Consider the following 16,887-nt stretch of genomic DNA (forward strand, 5'->3'; position numbering starts at 1 on the left):
GTTATATGGTTTATCAGCGAAATATTGAAGTTTTTCGAAAAAGTCAATATACGGTGAATCTCTGCATGCTCGATCAACAGAATATATAGTATCTGTTAAAAACTGTATGTTTGTTTTGAGTCATTTTCAAAATTTTGGGTTAATTAGCGAATCAAATCCAAAACCAACGAAGCATTTAAATATGAATCAACGTTAGCATTATAGCATGCAAGCACGCTTTCTCGACCCCAACACCAACTTATTATATCATTTGGTGATATATTAGTACATAACTACATATCAACTTCAAGTCTTCACGTGTAGGATAAAATTATTTGGTCAGACTTTTCTTCGTACATTTCGTGCCAATCATGATTGTAGTTTATATATTTAATTCCCTTCGGAATCATAGAATATGTAAATGTAGAGACAATATCAACGCTGAGCATGAGCTGTCACATATAAGCTTAATTTAGGAGAAAATATTGTAATAGATAATATTAATTAACTAAGAATTCTTTCGTAGACTGTCCAAAAACATAGCAAACGAGATCTGCATAACAGATTCAAGACTAAAAATTTATTTTTGACTTTTTGATAATAGAGTTTGATTTTTTTGGATTTGCTAGGACACATATCTCCCTCCCTATCCAAACTTGTTCTAAGTAACACCTGTCATAGAAGATGATATCAGATTAGCTTCTGTTGTTTCATCTTATCATAAACTGGATCACAAACGTAATTTTTACTTTTTTAGGATTGATGATTGTGACAATATAGTATTTACGTTCCGACTTTAAACTATTGGGCTTCATCAATACTCGGGCCTCTATGTGGGTTTCAAATTAAGGCCCAATATTTGTAATTAAGTTAGCAAATTATGAAACTCTCTAAAAACTAAAAAGAAAGGACTAGCTAGTGATCATTAGTGAAGTTGACGTCGACGAATGACAACAGTACTACATCTCCTTCCTTATCTTCGTTGTTCTATTGACACTCCAGCCTTTATGATAAAGATGCAACTTTGTCCATTTATTTATTTCCCAATAGCTTTCAACCTATTTGTTCTTTCATTTAGTTACTATCTACCATGTGTCATGAACTCATGATTAATAAACTTAACCAAATTTTTTTTTTTTTTTTGATAAACCCTATCGGCTATCCGGTCGGCTCCGGCAGGAATGCACCGAGGTGCTACATAGTGGACTGGTCCACCGTGTTAACGGTTAGGCCCTTTATGGACTACCACTCTGCTTATCTCGAGTTTGGAATAGGCATTAATGCATGCTCGTGGATATATTTCCATAAGTTTTTGAATTCGTTTGCTAACTTGCATAATCTCTAGTGCGTGTTAGTGAATAACTATTGACTTTAGACAGATACTGTATATATCTTTTTAACACATATGAACTTCAATTGGTGATCATGCCTGAGGAAAAACATTGAGGAAGAATATCTTATTTCTAATTTTTTTTTTTTAACAATGTACGATGAGAATGAACAAGATATATTTTAGGTCAAGCAAATATGTAATCCGGAAAAGTCCGTTAGACCGTTACTACTCGTTACTTAATTTGTAAAATTTATATTTATTTTTTTTCAATTCCGAAAATAATTGAATCATAAACACCCAAAAAAAACAAAAAAAAAAACAACAAGGCGTTAAGAGAATTCGCTGAGCAACACACACAATATCATCAGCTTTAAACAAAATAACAATCTCATCTTGCACAGTAAATAATTTCACACAAAAGCATGAGTGATTTTTCAGGCTGTATTTCGTTTTATTTGATCTATGGTGATCCGTTTGGTGGATCTTTCATCTTCGTGTCGCTCCTCAGTCTCCTTAATTTCTTTTCGTCCGAGAGGATTTTCGCAAACCTAAATTAACAAATATCAAAGAAGGAGATTACTATCCAAGAAACTGATACATGGATAAAAACATTTGAAACTTATTAATCACCTCTTTAGTTGTTCATCATTGGTAACATTTTCAGTAACAGGTTCATATACACCAGTGTCGATGTTCATTTGCACGACTCTTTTTGTCAGCATCTTCTCTCCAATCTTTATAAGTTTCTCTAAGTTAGACTTTGTCGATAGATCCAGAGAACTTACATCTCCTTCCAATGTATCATCCTGCAACGGATTTTCATACATAAACAATCGAGTCAATTAAACGATCAATCACAAATTTGGGATATATTTATATGTAGCTCTTACATCGATTCTGAGGTACTTGTCTTCAGATTCTAGGGCTTTAAACAAAACAGAGCTATGATAATGGACGATGTCGCGGCTTGATTCCATGGTAATGTCTAATATCGGAGTAGATCCATCTTCATATAACCAAGATATGATTCCCCATTTTGCAGCCTTCTTTGCGCTGTACTTCTCTTCTTTTTTTGCAGATCCTGTTCCTATCGATATAACGAGAAACTTGTCGAAACCTAACGGCTTGAGCGTACCCATATCAGGATTATTCTTCACAATCTGCTTTGACACGGCAGTGATGGCCACCAAAGTCTATAACAAAACCAAACATAACAGAGTTCAGATTTTCGAAAAACTAAAACTATATAAGGTTTTTTTTCAATTTATTTGTAATCTCTTCGTTCTTGACAGTACCGGGTTATTAGCAGTAACCCCGCCATCAACTAGGTTAAACTCCCTAGTCTTTCCTTGACTGTCTTCGATGGAAAAGTAATGAGCAGGAAGGAAAGTGGGAGCAGCTGATGTGCCGAGGCATATGTCTGATACCTTGACGTTCAAGCTAGGGTCAGCCAACGCCTTCAAACAAAAAGCCAACAACTAGTGAATTAGGTTGAAACAAGAGCTTTAGATTGTAGTCTATAAATGTGTGTAATGTTAAGAATAGAGACCTGGTAAGAGGAGAAAAAAGTGGGTTGAAGTGTCTTGATGTCGAAGGTAGGGATAACAATGTTTGTGAGTGTCTGGTGAAGTTTTGTCTCTCCAAGAAGCGTACCAACTAGAGTTCGCAGATAGTTTCCGCTGTACTTTGGACCAGACAGAAGCTTTGGAAGCTTCGGTAACAGAGCAAGCACGCCTCTGCATTTTTCATTACAATGTCTTTTCAATTGCTACGTGGAATTTAATATCATTAGAAAAAAACAATTGGCACACCAAATACGTAAAGAATGCCCACATGTTCTAAGGTGGTTTGATTTCTTCCTCAAAAGTGAACAGAAACACAAGTATCTAATTCTTAATTATTTGATAACTAGTACATAGCGAAATATAATTTCCTTACGTGGGCTGGGGAAATATCTTGGGACAGTGTTCAAGGTAAAACGGCACAATGTCTTTGGCAGCGTAACGAGGTCGACCAGTCCCGTCCGGTGCAGTCAACATTGCCGTCACGAGACCACCGGTGCTAGTTCCGGCTATCACGTCGAAATAATCAGCTAGCCTCACGTTTTCTCCATCGAGTTCCTTTATATACCGACAAAAAATTTTAATTTTTAACAAAGTAACTACAAAATTTTGGTGAAGTACAGTTACTATATGGTAAAGAATCATATATGAATTCGTTATCATATATCGATGCTGGGACTTAAGTACTATAAAATTCGCGTAGCGAGTTATGATCATATCATACGTATCTACTATCTAGTAATTTGCATTCTACTGAATTATATACAGTGGCGGATCCAGAAAATAATTTTACCAGGGGCAAAGATATTAAAGATCATGTTTTACGAAAAAAATGCAATAGAGTTAACCAAAAAAAAGAAAACAAATGTATCTTAAGCTCACCGATAAATTGAAAATATTTGTATCCCTATTTTGTTAGTAAAGGATTCAAACAATTATTTTTCATATAACATACTAGACAATCACTTAGAAATTAACTTCTAAATCGATTGAATGATGCTATCTTCACTAGTTTATTATAGAAAAAAAAAACCTTTTAACACAGGCAATAGCATCTCGAAACAAAGAAAATATATGGATTAGAGAATTTACATATGAGGATGGCAAACGCAATCAAAGTTTGACTAGGTTGCAGCATATTAGGTTGATACATCAATATTACAAAAGAGGGGGCTTTCGTGAAAACAAATTATTTTTCCTATTTTTAATTAAGAAAGACAAATCTTCTAAATCATTAATAGTATATTCGGTTAATTCTTTTAAAGTATGTTTATATGGACTTGTATACAGAAGAAGAAAAATTAATTGGGCTTTTAATTTGTGCATTTTCAGTTTGTAATACTATAATTTAATTTTTTTAATGTGCTTCAACAAATTTAAAACTAAGGGGGCATAAAATAATTTATCAACAGAGGCATAATTAAAAACCTGTTGTAAATTGTGTCTTTCATTAATAGGATAGGGGATATATATACAAGGATAATAGCAGGATACAGAGAATAAGGTAAAACCCTAACGGGCCATGGACCGGTTATGGAGTCTATCTATATGGTTTATAACACTCCCCCTTGGAAGACATAACCGTGCCCGATACTAAACCGGGATCTCTATAATGCGCTGGGGAATGTTGCCTCATTAAAACCTTACCAGGAAAACCCAGTGGGACAAAACCATGGTGAAAGAAAAAGAGTACAACACGCATTACTCCCCCTGATTTGAGCATCACTGTAGATCCTTAAGTCCGCGCATCCCGATCTGATGAATGAGCTTCCGGAACGTTGAAGTCGGCAATGATTTGGTGAATAGGTCGGCTGAATTCTCACTTGACCGGATCTGTTGAACTTTGACCTGACCGTCCTTCTGTAATTCATGAGTGAATAAGAGCTTTGGCAAAATGTGCTTCGTCCGGTCTCTCTTAGTGTAGTCATCCTTGAGTTGAGCAATACAGGCTGCGTTATCTTCAAATATGATGATCTTTGATGTAGTAGTAGATGCGCCTTAAGGAAGGCTGCCTACGTAGCCTTGGAAGGGATCAAGCCACACATAGTTCCTATTCATTGACCATACCATAATATGATCTTATGAATATCCTGCATTAGTAAATCAAACTAAACCAAAGCAAACTGGTCCTTCTTTGGTTAGATCAGTATAGAATAAACCCAAGTAAACAACGCAGGAAGAATAGACTTTAAAACTTAATCAAACCTTCCTTTAAACCTTTCCAGTGCCTTTGGGTTGATCATGAACTAAATTTAGACAGAAGACTCACGGCAAAACAAATGTTTGGTCTAGTGTGTCTAGCCAAATTCATTAGAACTTCTATGGCACTGAGGTATGGCATTTCCAGACTGAATGGATCACTATCCAATCTGAGGCTTCTCACCACCATTGGGCCTGGTCAATGGGCGGGCCTGGTCCTTATTAAATCTCCTTGAGTACTCTTTCAGTGTATGCCATTTGATGCACAAGGATTCCATTATTCACGTACTCAGGTTGTAATCCCAAACAGAACTTAAATATTGCCTAGGTCTTTCATTTGAGATTCTTTCTTTAGATATACTCAACTGTTTGGGCAATTACCCAGAGGTTTAAATCATTCATATACACTGTTATGATTACAAATCCTTTGTTTGCAAACTTCTTGATAAAAATACATGGACTGATCGGATCGTTTTTATAGCCTTCTCTGATGAGATATTCGCTTAACCGGTTATACCACATACGTCCGCTTTGTTTCAGTCCATATAAGGATTTGTCCAGCCTTATGCAGTGCTGTTCTCGAAAATCTTTCTTATCTTTGAGCTCAATACCCTCTGGTAATCTCATATATTATCCAGTGGACTTATATAAATATGCAGGCATTACATCCATTAGCCGCAAATCTTTCTCTTTTATATAGTCAGACTTAGCAAAAATTTAAATGTCTTAGCATCCACCACAGGGGAGTATATCTCCTCTATTTCTGGTCTTTGTGTGAATCCTTGTGCGACAAGCCGTGTTTGATATATCACGCTTTCACTATGTTTATTTCACATAATCACAAAGACTCATTTATCCTACTGGCTTTACATTGAATGGTGTCCTTCGTATTGGACCAAACACATTCTTCTTCTTAATGATTCTTAGCTCCACGTTTTATGGTCTTGTACCATTTTAATCAATCAGGTCTTTGAGTGCACTCTAGTATAGACGTGGGCTCCTGATCCTCATTCATTTCAGTTGCTACCTTGTGCGCAAATATATTATCATTTATGTCGACATCTTTTCGGTTCCATTGTATTGTAGACATGATATAGTTTATAGAGATCTCTTTACACCTTCAGGACCTTGAGGTTTGGCGTCCCAAATCTCATTGATTGGTACCTTAGGGTTATGTCTATTAGCCGGCCATGTCTATGGTTTCTTGAACCTTCTCGGTTTCCCTTGCACCTTTCTTTGATTTCCGAGGGTTCTTGTCTTTGGAACCTTTTGGGTCTACCACGTTTCTTACGTGTTGTAGCCTCTGTAGCAACTTGATTGTGTTCCTTGTGAACATCAATACGTACTGGTGCATTACAAGCTGGTATGTACAATTTTGTTACTCTCTTTGGGTCATTATAGGAATCTTGGCAACTGTTTTAGCTAGCTTTTGCAGATATATAGTCTTTTGGATCTCTAATGGAGTCCGAGGATCTTGCCATGTGAAAGATGTTTGATTCCATATAAGTTCTTTGACCAGCTTGTTAGTCTCTCCACCCAGTGTTGGGAAAACGGATTCATTGAGATGACAATCCTTGTATCTGGCCTTTGGCTCGAGATACATAATGATGGTGGGAGAATCATTTTTAACGTATATTCCCATCCCCTTTTGAGGTCCCATCATTTGCTCTCTGTGGTGGTGCAATGGGTACATAGACTGAACACCCAAATGTCTTAAGATGGGAAACGTCTGGCTCATGACCCGTTAGCAATTGGGATGGGGAATATCTATGCTCACTAGAATGGCCTGATGCGTATAAGCTCTTGTTGCATGTAATATTGTGTGTCCCCAAGCAGCTACTATGAGTTCAAGTATGGACATGTGCCACGGGGTATACTACTCTCTCCCTCATGGACATACTGTAGCCATAAAACGCTTGAGATATAATTTACCAGCATTATCTAGACATATAGTCTTAAGTATGTGGGCTCACAGACTTATGGTCTGGGCCAGCAATCTAGCAAACACCAAGTTTCTAGTTGCTTTGACTGGTGATGACCTTAGTATGGGTTTCCCTTGTGTACATGCTACACACGTGAGGTCCTTAAGGAGTGTGCCTTTTTTATTTTAATATCAGCTTTACGCATCATGTTAGAACCAGGCTGGCCAAGCCGGTCATGCCATTAGTGAATTTCTCAGTAAACCCTTTTGTTTACTGTATTAGCCTCTATCATATTGACCTTGGCATAGTAAAGGTCTATGACGCGGGTATAGTCTCTAAGACCTTCTCATGGTCTTGGGTGCTCTTAGTAATATATGGGAATCCTTTATTCCCTTCACCCTTAGTTTCAATGTGGAAACTATTCAAACACATTTCTTTGAAACTCAACAACCCCTTTGAGTTGGGTGAATATGAAGCATTTGAGGATGCGTGCCCTTGGGAATATGGGCCTGCCATGGGCCTACCCTTAGCCTTCACTAAATTTAGCTATACCCGCAATTTGGCTAATGAACCATGTCTTTAGATATTTTGTTTATTGAATTCTCATAATCATCTATCTCATGGTCGAAATCTTCTTCACCATCGTGATGAACTAAATGAGCTTCTTGATTCTTTTCAAACTCTCTTGATAGAGATCAACGAGATGCTTAGGTGTCATGCACGTCTTAGTCCAATGGTTTCCCCATTCCTCATCAGTGGCAAACAAGTTTATTTGAGTGTTGTGGTTTGGGTATACCGTGGCCTACCTCGATTACGACCAAAGTCGGGTCGGTGGCCTTAACCATATGAATGGTTTCCTTGATCATATAAATTATAATTTCCACTTCTACCACGTTCATTCCATTTACCATGACTGTGGCCATGATACTTATCTCTTTGGACGTGGTTAGACTCTTTAGTCTCTTTAGGCTCTTTAGGCTCTTTAGGCTCTTCAGCCCAACGGGCTTCTGATAATGGGGTAGGACCAGGAGGTCTCATTTCACTATTTATAACTCATTGTTTTGCTCAGCAAGTAGCATATCAGAATCAATGTTCTCATCACGGTTTCTCCAAAGCCTCACTCCTTAGCACTCTACAAAGGAGTCCTCCCCAAAAACAAGAGTTTAGACTTGCATATGTGGTAAAAACCTTTTTCACAATATTGTTGCTGAGGCAATATATTGTTTGTGTGAAAGGTCGAGAATGCTTTCTCTAGCAAGTCATTCTCAGTAACTTCCTCACCACGGAATCTCAGTATTGACACTATTTTAAATAGTGCTGAGTTATACTCATTCATGGATTTGAATTCCTGGAATCTAAGATTCTCCCGATCGAATCGGGCTTTTGGGTAATAGCACCGTTCTTTGGTGGTTATATTGATTTTTTTTTTTTTTTTTTTTTTTTTCCAACTCTGTCCTGAGGTCCAGAGGATTCTTAATAGTGAGGTACTGATTTTGAGACTCTCATTGAGGTGATGGCGTATGTCAGTAATCGCCTTATATCTTTCTCTTCTGGTGACATTGTTTCCTTCTACAATAGATTCACCAAGCCCTTTTTCCTTTAGGACAATCTCAGTGTCCAAAGCCCATTTTAAATAATTGTCACCAGAGGCATTGAGTGCCGCATATTCATAATAGTTGATTTCTGATATCTATAATATATAGAGTTAAATGAGAACTCATGTAATCGGTTAGACCAAGTCATGCGTTATTTAAGACCGAGCCATGCTTGTCTTCAGCAAGTGTTTTCTAAACAATCATGTTATATATATATGGATGAAATCAACCCTAGAAGATTGATCTAGTATGCAACAACCAAACAATCGGATCATACTAGATTAGGATATTAGGATTTCGCGGTTCAGTTTTAGGGTTTTAGCATCCGCGATTTATAGTACTAGAGTTTTTTTTTTTTTTGCTAGGATTTCGGTTTTATGTATGGAACTTTCTATTTATGGAATCTTTCCTTATATGGAACTTTCCATTTATGGAAACTTTCTATTTCTCATCTAGAAAGAAATCCTAAACAAACGTGTACTTTAGGGTTTTGGAATATTTCCTTATGAAGGGGTTCCCTATTTTGGTAACTTTCTATTTTGGGAAACTTGCTATTTTAGGGAACCTTTTATTTTGGGAAACTTGCTATTTTACAAACTTTCTATTTCTGGAAACTTTCCTTATATGGAACTTTCTATTTATGGGAAACTTGATCTTAAACCGTGACTTAGGGTTTATTAAACCGGTTTAACCTAGGATTTAGGGTTTCGGTTTACTTTCGGTTTAACCTAGGGTTTATATTAAAACATTCAATCTATCATGCCATTAAATATCTTTCCATTCACTAACTTCTCAATTAATTCTCCAATCATAAATCAAATCACATGTGCCAATTTTCATGCAAATTTTATCTTATCAAACTTTAATTGGATCATGTATATAAAGCATAATAAATAAATAGCACTTATCTTAATTGGAGAACTGAAACAGAGACCCGAGATCTGATACGGAGATTGGAAAACGTTATGTCTCTTAGCTGGTTGGGTCCTCCTACAAAATCTCAATATATATAATCCTGATTCCTGAGAAACTCAAAATTTTGCTCATGGAAACATGGCTATTACATTAGTAAAAAAAAAAATAGGGTTTCTGTAATATACTGCATAAAACAGTTCAGAATCAATAACATATAATCCGTGCATAAATCGTACAAAAATATAGACAGGATTGATAATAAATAATCCGTGCAAAATTTGTGCAAATCTGCAGACAGAATTGGCAACAGATAATCTGTGCAAAATTCGTGCAGAAATACAGACAAAATTGATAACATATAATCCGTGCAAAATTCGTGCAAAACTACAGACAGAATTGAAAACAAATAATCCGTGCAAAATTCGTGCAGAAATACAGACAAAATTGATAACATATAATCTGTGCAAAATTCGTGCAAAACTACAGACAGAATAGATAACAGATCATCTGTGCAAAATTCGTGCAGGAATACAGACAGAATTGATAACAGATAATCCGTGCAAAATTCGTGCAGAAACAAATATGAACAGAAAACTTATCTCGATAGAGTTTAGAATTTTGTTTTACAGAGACGGCTAGGGTTTTGGGTTTGGTTTTTGTGAGAGAGATTTAGGGTTTCGGAATTTTTAACTTTCAGGGTGAGAGGCTATCGTGCTGATAACGTGTTGTAAACTGTGTCTTTCATTAATAGGATATGGGATATATATACAAGGATAATAGCAGGATACAGAGAATAAGGTAAAACCCTAATAGGTCATTGACCGGTTATGGAGTCAATCTATATGGTTTATAACAAAACCTATATAAAATTACACTAATCTTGAAAATTTTGAGGGTGGCAGCTGCCCCTCCCATCAATCACGTACGTCCGCCACTGATTATATATATATCTATAAACCTGAAGTTGTTTTTCGAGATAGGCAAGGATTACTCCGGCGATGATTCCTCTGACTCCACCACCATCGAGGCTGAGGATGGTTACGAGTGAGCCGCACGATGGCGGTTTGTTTTTCTTGATGGTCGAGTCGTTCTCCATATTGGTTGATCGATCTTCTTTTGAGCTACAAGATTTTAAATCGAAATGTGGTAGAAGTTTTGCATATAGAGGTCAATATATATAATAAATGCACAATTTCATTTGTATAGATTTAAAATTATTTGGTCAGACTTTTCTTCATACAATAAGGATTATAATATATAGCTGATATATGTTTTCTTTGGAATATGATAATTTATAGCAAGTAATAGTACCCTATTATCAATTAGGTCGTCGATCTTAAGCTGTCATCATAAGCTAAATTAATTTACGAGAAATAGTTGCAATACAAACAAATATTTTCGTCCGTGGACTTTGCAATAAAATCAAGAATAAAAGCCAAAAACTGACTATTTGCTGCGACACATAAACCTTTTGAATCCACTATGCAGACTAGTTCTAAAGACATCTGTTAATTGAATGAGAGAATGATGATCTCAGGATTTTCTTTTAATGTTTTTCCTCTCCTTTAGCAAGAGTTTCTTATGTTGTTTCATCTAATTATAACTTAGGCAGTGAATCTATGCAGCTCGATTAACAGAATCTGTAAAAACTGTGTTTTTGCTTTGAGTCATTTTTCAAAATTTTGGATTAGCGAATCAAATCCAAAACCAACAAAGCATTTAAATATGAATTAACGTTAGCATTCTGCATTTAATTTGTTTTCGACCAAACAACAATTTATTTTATCATATGATGATATAACCCTATATAATACTCCTCAACTTCACGTGTAGTATAATCCATGTTCTAAAAATCCCCGCCTAGACCCGATTACTCCCCGCTTAATCGCTAGACCCACCCTATCCGCCTCGATTAATGACTAATCCCTTAAAGAAATCAGTCACCCGATTACTCTCCGCCTAATCCGATTATTCCCCGCCTAATCCGATTATTCCCCGCCTAATCTTACATACCCCGATTATTTTTAGATTGCCAGTATAAAAAAACTTTTTATTTTTGTTATTCAATCATTTGAATTGGGAGTTTGTAATGTTTTACAATAATTTATGTTCATATTTTAATAAAAATCATAAATATTTGTCTCAAAAATACATTTTTATGTGTTTACTGCAATTTTAAAAATAATATTGGATTAATATGTTTTTAAAATATTAAAATAACCCTAAAACTAATCCCCGATTAATCCCCGATTTTAATCCGATTTTCCGATTAATCGCTAGACCCATGCCGAGCGCCCGACTAGCGCCTAGCGATTTTTCAAACAAGGAGTATAATATTCTAAAAGATAAAATTATTTGGCCAGACTTTTCAATATATACGTACTGCATGCTAATCATGATTGTAGTTTATATATTTAATTCCCTTTGGAATTATAGAATGTAAATTTAGAGACAATATCAACGCTGAGTTTGAGCTGTAATAAGCTTTTACGAGAAAATATTGTAATTATAGAATGTTTGTTTATGGGAAAATCTAATTTTTCACCATTCAAGATTTTTAAAAATTAGATTCTCTAAAATTTAGGAAAACTAGTTTTTGAGTAGTTTTTCAAAGTTTTATAAAGAAACTAAAAACCATAATTTGGAGGTTTTTGTGGAAAACTTCCCTTTTCAACAAGATTATGTTTTATTTTTGATTTTTTAAATTTTTATATTAATTTTTATATTTATAGCAAAAAACCAAAAACCAAAAATTTAATAACCAAAATCCAAAAACCAAAAACCACTTTTAAAAACTAGTAAACATGTCTTAGGAGTCTTTCGTGGACTGTTCAAAAACGTAACATAGCAAACGAGATTTGCATACAGATTCAAGACTATATTTATTTTGACTTTTTTTTTGATAATAGAGTTTGAATTTTTTTGGATTTGCTAGGACACAAACCTCCCTCCCTATCAAGGCTTATCATCGTAATTTGGATCACAAACGTAATTTTTAGGATTGCCGGTTATGTTTATTTTCACAGTGTGTGTTGAGTGTTGACACTGATAATAGTATTTCCATATTTTTCGACTTTAAAAGATTGGGCTTCATCAATATTTGGGCCTCATTAAGGCCCAATATTTGTAATTACGTTAGCAAATTATGAAACCCTCTCTAGAAAGGACTAGTGATCATTAGTGAAGTTGACGTTGACGAATGACAACAGTCAACAGTACTACATCTCCTACCTTATCTAAGTTGTTCTATCACAACGAGACACTCCAGCCTTTATGATAAAGATGTAACTTCGTCCATTTATTTATTTCCCAATAGCTTTCTTTCAACCTATTTGTTCTTTCATTTAGTTACTATCCATCATGTGTCGTGATTAATAAACTTAACCAAAATTTTCTACGTAGCATTAATGCATGCTCTTGGATATATTTCCATAAGTTTTTGAATTCGTTTGCTAACTTGCATAATCACTAATGCGTGTTAATCTTCGTTCTAATTTTGAATGTCGTAGATTTAATAAGCTGTTGTTCAGAGTATTATAACTACTGTTGGTCTACTGTATTAAAAGTATTGTTGTTTATTTTCTTCTGTTTTATTAGAAAAAGAAAACTGACACAAAAACATTCTTTGGGCCTAATGATAGAAAACAAATACTTTTTGACAAAATATGTGATCAATAAAAAACGATTTGTTTTGTATAGTAATGTTGACAGATACCATATACACTTATATATATATAGCTTAAGTTTTTTTGACATGTAATTTCACTTGCATGCGCTCATAAGTGATAGCGAACATGCGATGTACCACGTACGCTAGCCCTAAATGGACCCTATTCACTTGTCTTATTGGACCACAATGGTTATCAAAAGGAAGAAAAAATTGACTAATCATTGAAAAATTGGGGACCGATCGATGGATATGAGCTGATTTTATGTGCATAAATGTGGCAATATACAGGGAAAGGAAAAAAGGATATAATGTATATTGCTCCAAAATGTTTCCCTATATGAAATTACAAATTCATCACAAGTGCAAGTTTATGTTTTTATTATTGTGTTAAGCTAAGAGTAAGATCCTCTCAGACGTGGTCATGGTTGTACGTTACTATCAGCACCACATAGGTCCATCAATTGGCATGTGATGGGAAGAGGCTGGATGATCAGAGGCGACAATTATGTGTCATCTAATATATTTATTACATCTATCTATAGATATCATCATATATGATCGTATAAGAATTTTGGAGAAATTATGAATTCATTAAATATATTTAGAAACTTATCTTCACATTTTACCCAAAAATAATAATTATTATAAACTTCTTTGTTATTCACTATAGTTTTGGTCTACGATATAGGAGTACATTTTCAGTTTGGGTACTGATTAATGAGTTAAAACCTTTCAAACATTAGTTTGTAAAGTTTTTGTAATTGTTGTGTTTTGATTTTTGAATATATATATATATATTCATTATGAGTAGGAAAATGAAGTGACAACACAAGATATTGTGATTTTCTTCTTAGTGGTATTCACAATTATGAGATTATATTTATTTATTATGGTAGTGAAAACATATGTGATATCGATTCAAATTCAGTTATTGAAGTAGTCGAAAGTCACCAGCCTAACTTGTCTAGAGTCGAATTCTCATGTGAGAGATGAAAACGTGGACTTGTGAAAACATTGGAAACATAGATGGATCTAACACATAATATATAAAACATGTACCTAAAATATCATGGGTTGAAAGATCATGGTTTTTAAGAGTAAAAGAAAAACATATTTGCGATAAATAATTTAGAATAGTTGAAACAGAATTGAAATAGAATTAGAGAAAGCAAAAGAGAAAAGACAGCCCACTGTCGATGATGTCAACTTATGGAAATGTCGAGCGGGTTTCAAGAGGAAGTTTTTCACTTGCGAAACATGGAAGCTCATTCGAACGGCGAGCCAGGTTTGTGAATGGGCAAAGAGCGTGTGGTTCCCGCAAGCCACACCGAAGTTTGCGTTCATAACTTGGCTGGGAATGCATAATCGACTCTCTACGGGAGATCGAATGTTGAAATGGAATCAAGGTGCTAACTCAGCTTGTGTCTTTTGTCAAGAACCGGTGGAGACTAGAAACCACATTTTCTTCAGCTGCAGCTACTCGCATCAGATTTGGGAACAAACAACAAAGGGTCTCCTAGGACATCTTTACACGTCCCAATGGAACCAAATCAAGTCACTTGTTTCAAGTTCAACTCTCGACAACCGAACTCTGCTGCTCCTACGGTACTCTCTTCAGGTCGCTGTCCACTCCATTTGGAGAGAACGGAATAATCGCAGACATGGCGAACCTCACATCCCAGCTCCTCGCCTTGGCCAAATGATAGGGAAAACAATTCGAAACAAGATAACACTTCTTCGCTGCTCGGGAAACCAAAAATATGATGACCTCCTCATGTTTTGGTTTTCTACTCAAAATTAAATTGTACCTTAAATCAGAGTCTTCTATAAACTTGAAACTGAAACACTTGTTGTAACACCGGTTTTTTGATTGAATAAATTTTACATTCTTTTAAAAAAAAAAATAATAATAATTTAGAATAATATTTTTCACGTAAGAAAGATTATGGAAAAACACATCTATTTGTTTTTTGGATTTTTATGAATTAATAGAAATGCACTTGAAGCTGAGAATGGTCCATCGTAGAAGGAAATTGACAAAAGAAAATTTGTGTAAAATGTATGTAAAGATCCCCAAAATTTTCTGATTTATCTGTACATATTGGGAAATAAATGACGTCGACCTTTTGTGGTGTAATGGTAACATAATTTTTGAATTATTATTTTTTAAAAAAAATAATAATACAAACAAAGTTATGTCGCTATATATCGTTTTATTAATTAATGAATGCCATAATTGCTATTTTAAAAAGAAAATCGAATATAAATGATATAATTCGTGTTTACCTCTTTGATCGCTGGGTTAAGTCCAGGCCCAATACGGGCCAACTTTATACGGGACCACAGTGTCTGGGTCCAGCCCAAAAGTAGATGAAAGTAAAAAACGAAAAAGAAAAGCAAAAGGGAAATTACTTAACTTCAGCTTTGGACCATATTTATTGTAATAGGTTAATGCACTATCTTCGTTTCTGTTTGTAGAAATTGAGAGATCCCATTATGGTGATTCTGCTATATAAGTATTAATTTTGCACTTCTTTATGTACTCTATTTCAGATGGAATGTTCAAATTTATGATTGATGCTATATATCCTAGACTTTATACTTATAAATTTGAAAATACAATAAATGTATTTCTAAGTTTTCCATAATAATATTATATTCTTAACTTATAGAGAGCTAAGTGATATATATTATTTGTTTACCATGAAATTTCTAATTCATCATAGTCCGACTTATTTAAAAATTAATAGTTTTGCTTACAAAATTTTCAAAAACTTATCAAATACGACATAACAAAAATCAAATCAAATTTTAATAGATTAGAAATTTAGAATGAAGCGCCATGAAAATATGTGTTTCATCTTTGGTAAAGGCAAATACAAAATCTTTTAAAAAAGAAAAAAAATACATAAATAAATAAAGGGAAAATTAGAAATAAATGATGTTTTAATGGATAAATGTCCATATATATTTTTATATAAAAAGTTTGGTGAAATAGGTTTTTTAAAAATCAAAACCCAAATTTACCCTCATATTTTCGAAAATATAATTAAAAAAATTTTAAAAAAATTATTTCCTATTTTATTTACATAATTCAGATACCCTCATTCTTTCGCCAGATTGATCAGTCTTCACTAATTTGGGTATAACTCTTGAATTCACCGTTAGATTTCCTTCAAACCACTTGGAAAATCAAGCTAACATCTTCATCCAGCTTGTGTCAAAAATTCAGAAAGATCTAACGGTGTGAAGTATTCCATATGAGACCAAACGTATGACACTTCTAAACGAAACTGCATCTCCAAAAGTGTGTTTATAACCCAAAACAGCTCGTTTTCCTCCAAAGCAATCTAAAACCTGTAAAGACTCGATAAAAGACTAAAATACTCTAAAAACACACTTTGACTCTATAAAACATATGATGTAGGAAAGAAAACAAAGACTCAAAACCGATAAAAACACAACATATCAACTTCCCTCATCGATAAACAATAAACTAAATGAAAATTCCTACTTGGTAGGTTGAGATTATGGTTCTTACGTTTCTTTTTAAATTATGTTAAATTGTTCTTGGAACTTATGCTGTATATACTTAATTTAGTGATAAGTCAATCCGAAACTCAAAGTAAAACCACGAACATAAGAGTAGTAGGGATTCCAATTATGAGAACAAAAATTCAAACATAGAGTACTAGAAACTTCAAATCTGAAA

The 16,887-nt window shown here is 34.5% G+C and overlaps 1 protein-coding gene across 1 annotated transcript; it reads right to left on the reverse strand.

Moving 5' to 3' along the window:
• Positions 1 to 1,507: 1,507 nt before the first annotated feature.
• Positions 1,508 to 10,678, reverse strand: LOC9305078 (patatin-like protein 1). The gene is made up of 7 exons (XM_021016447.1): positions 10,464 to 10,678; positions 3,251 to 3,432; positions 2,862 to 3,048; positions 2,608 to 2,769; positions 2,203 to 2,505; positions 1,943 to 2,118; positions 1,508 to 1,860 (listed from the first exon to the last, which is right to left on the reverse strand). The coding sequence occupies exons 1-7, from the start codon at positions 10,599 to 10,601 to the stop codon at positions 1,773 to 1,775; spliced, it is 1,236 nt and encodes a 411-aa protein (XP_020872106.1). The 5' UTR covers positions 10,602 to 10,678; the 3' UTR covers positions 1,508 to 1,772.
• Positions 10,679 to 16,887: the final 6,209 nt, after the last annotated feature.

This window comes from Arabidopsis lyrata (assembly GCF_000004255.2).
Source record: "Arabidopsis lyrata subsp. lyrata unplaced genomic scaffold ARALYscaffold_7, whole genome shotgun sequence".
Taxonomy (NCBI): Eukaryota; Viridiplantae; Streptophyta; class Magnoliopsida; order Brassicales; family Brassicaceae; genus Arabidopsis; species Arabidopsis lyrata.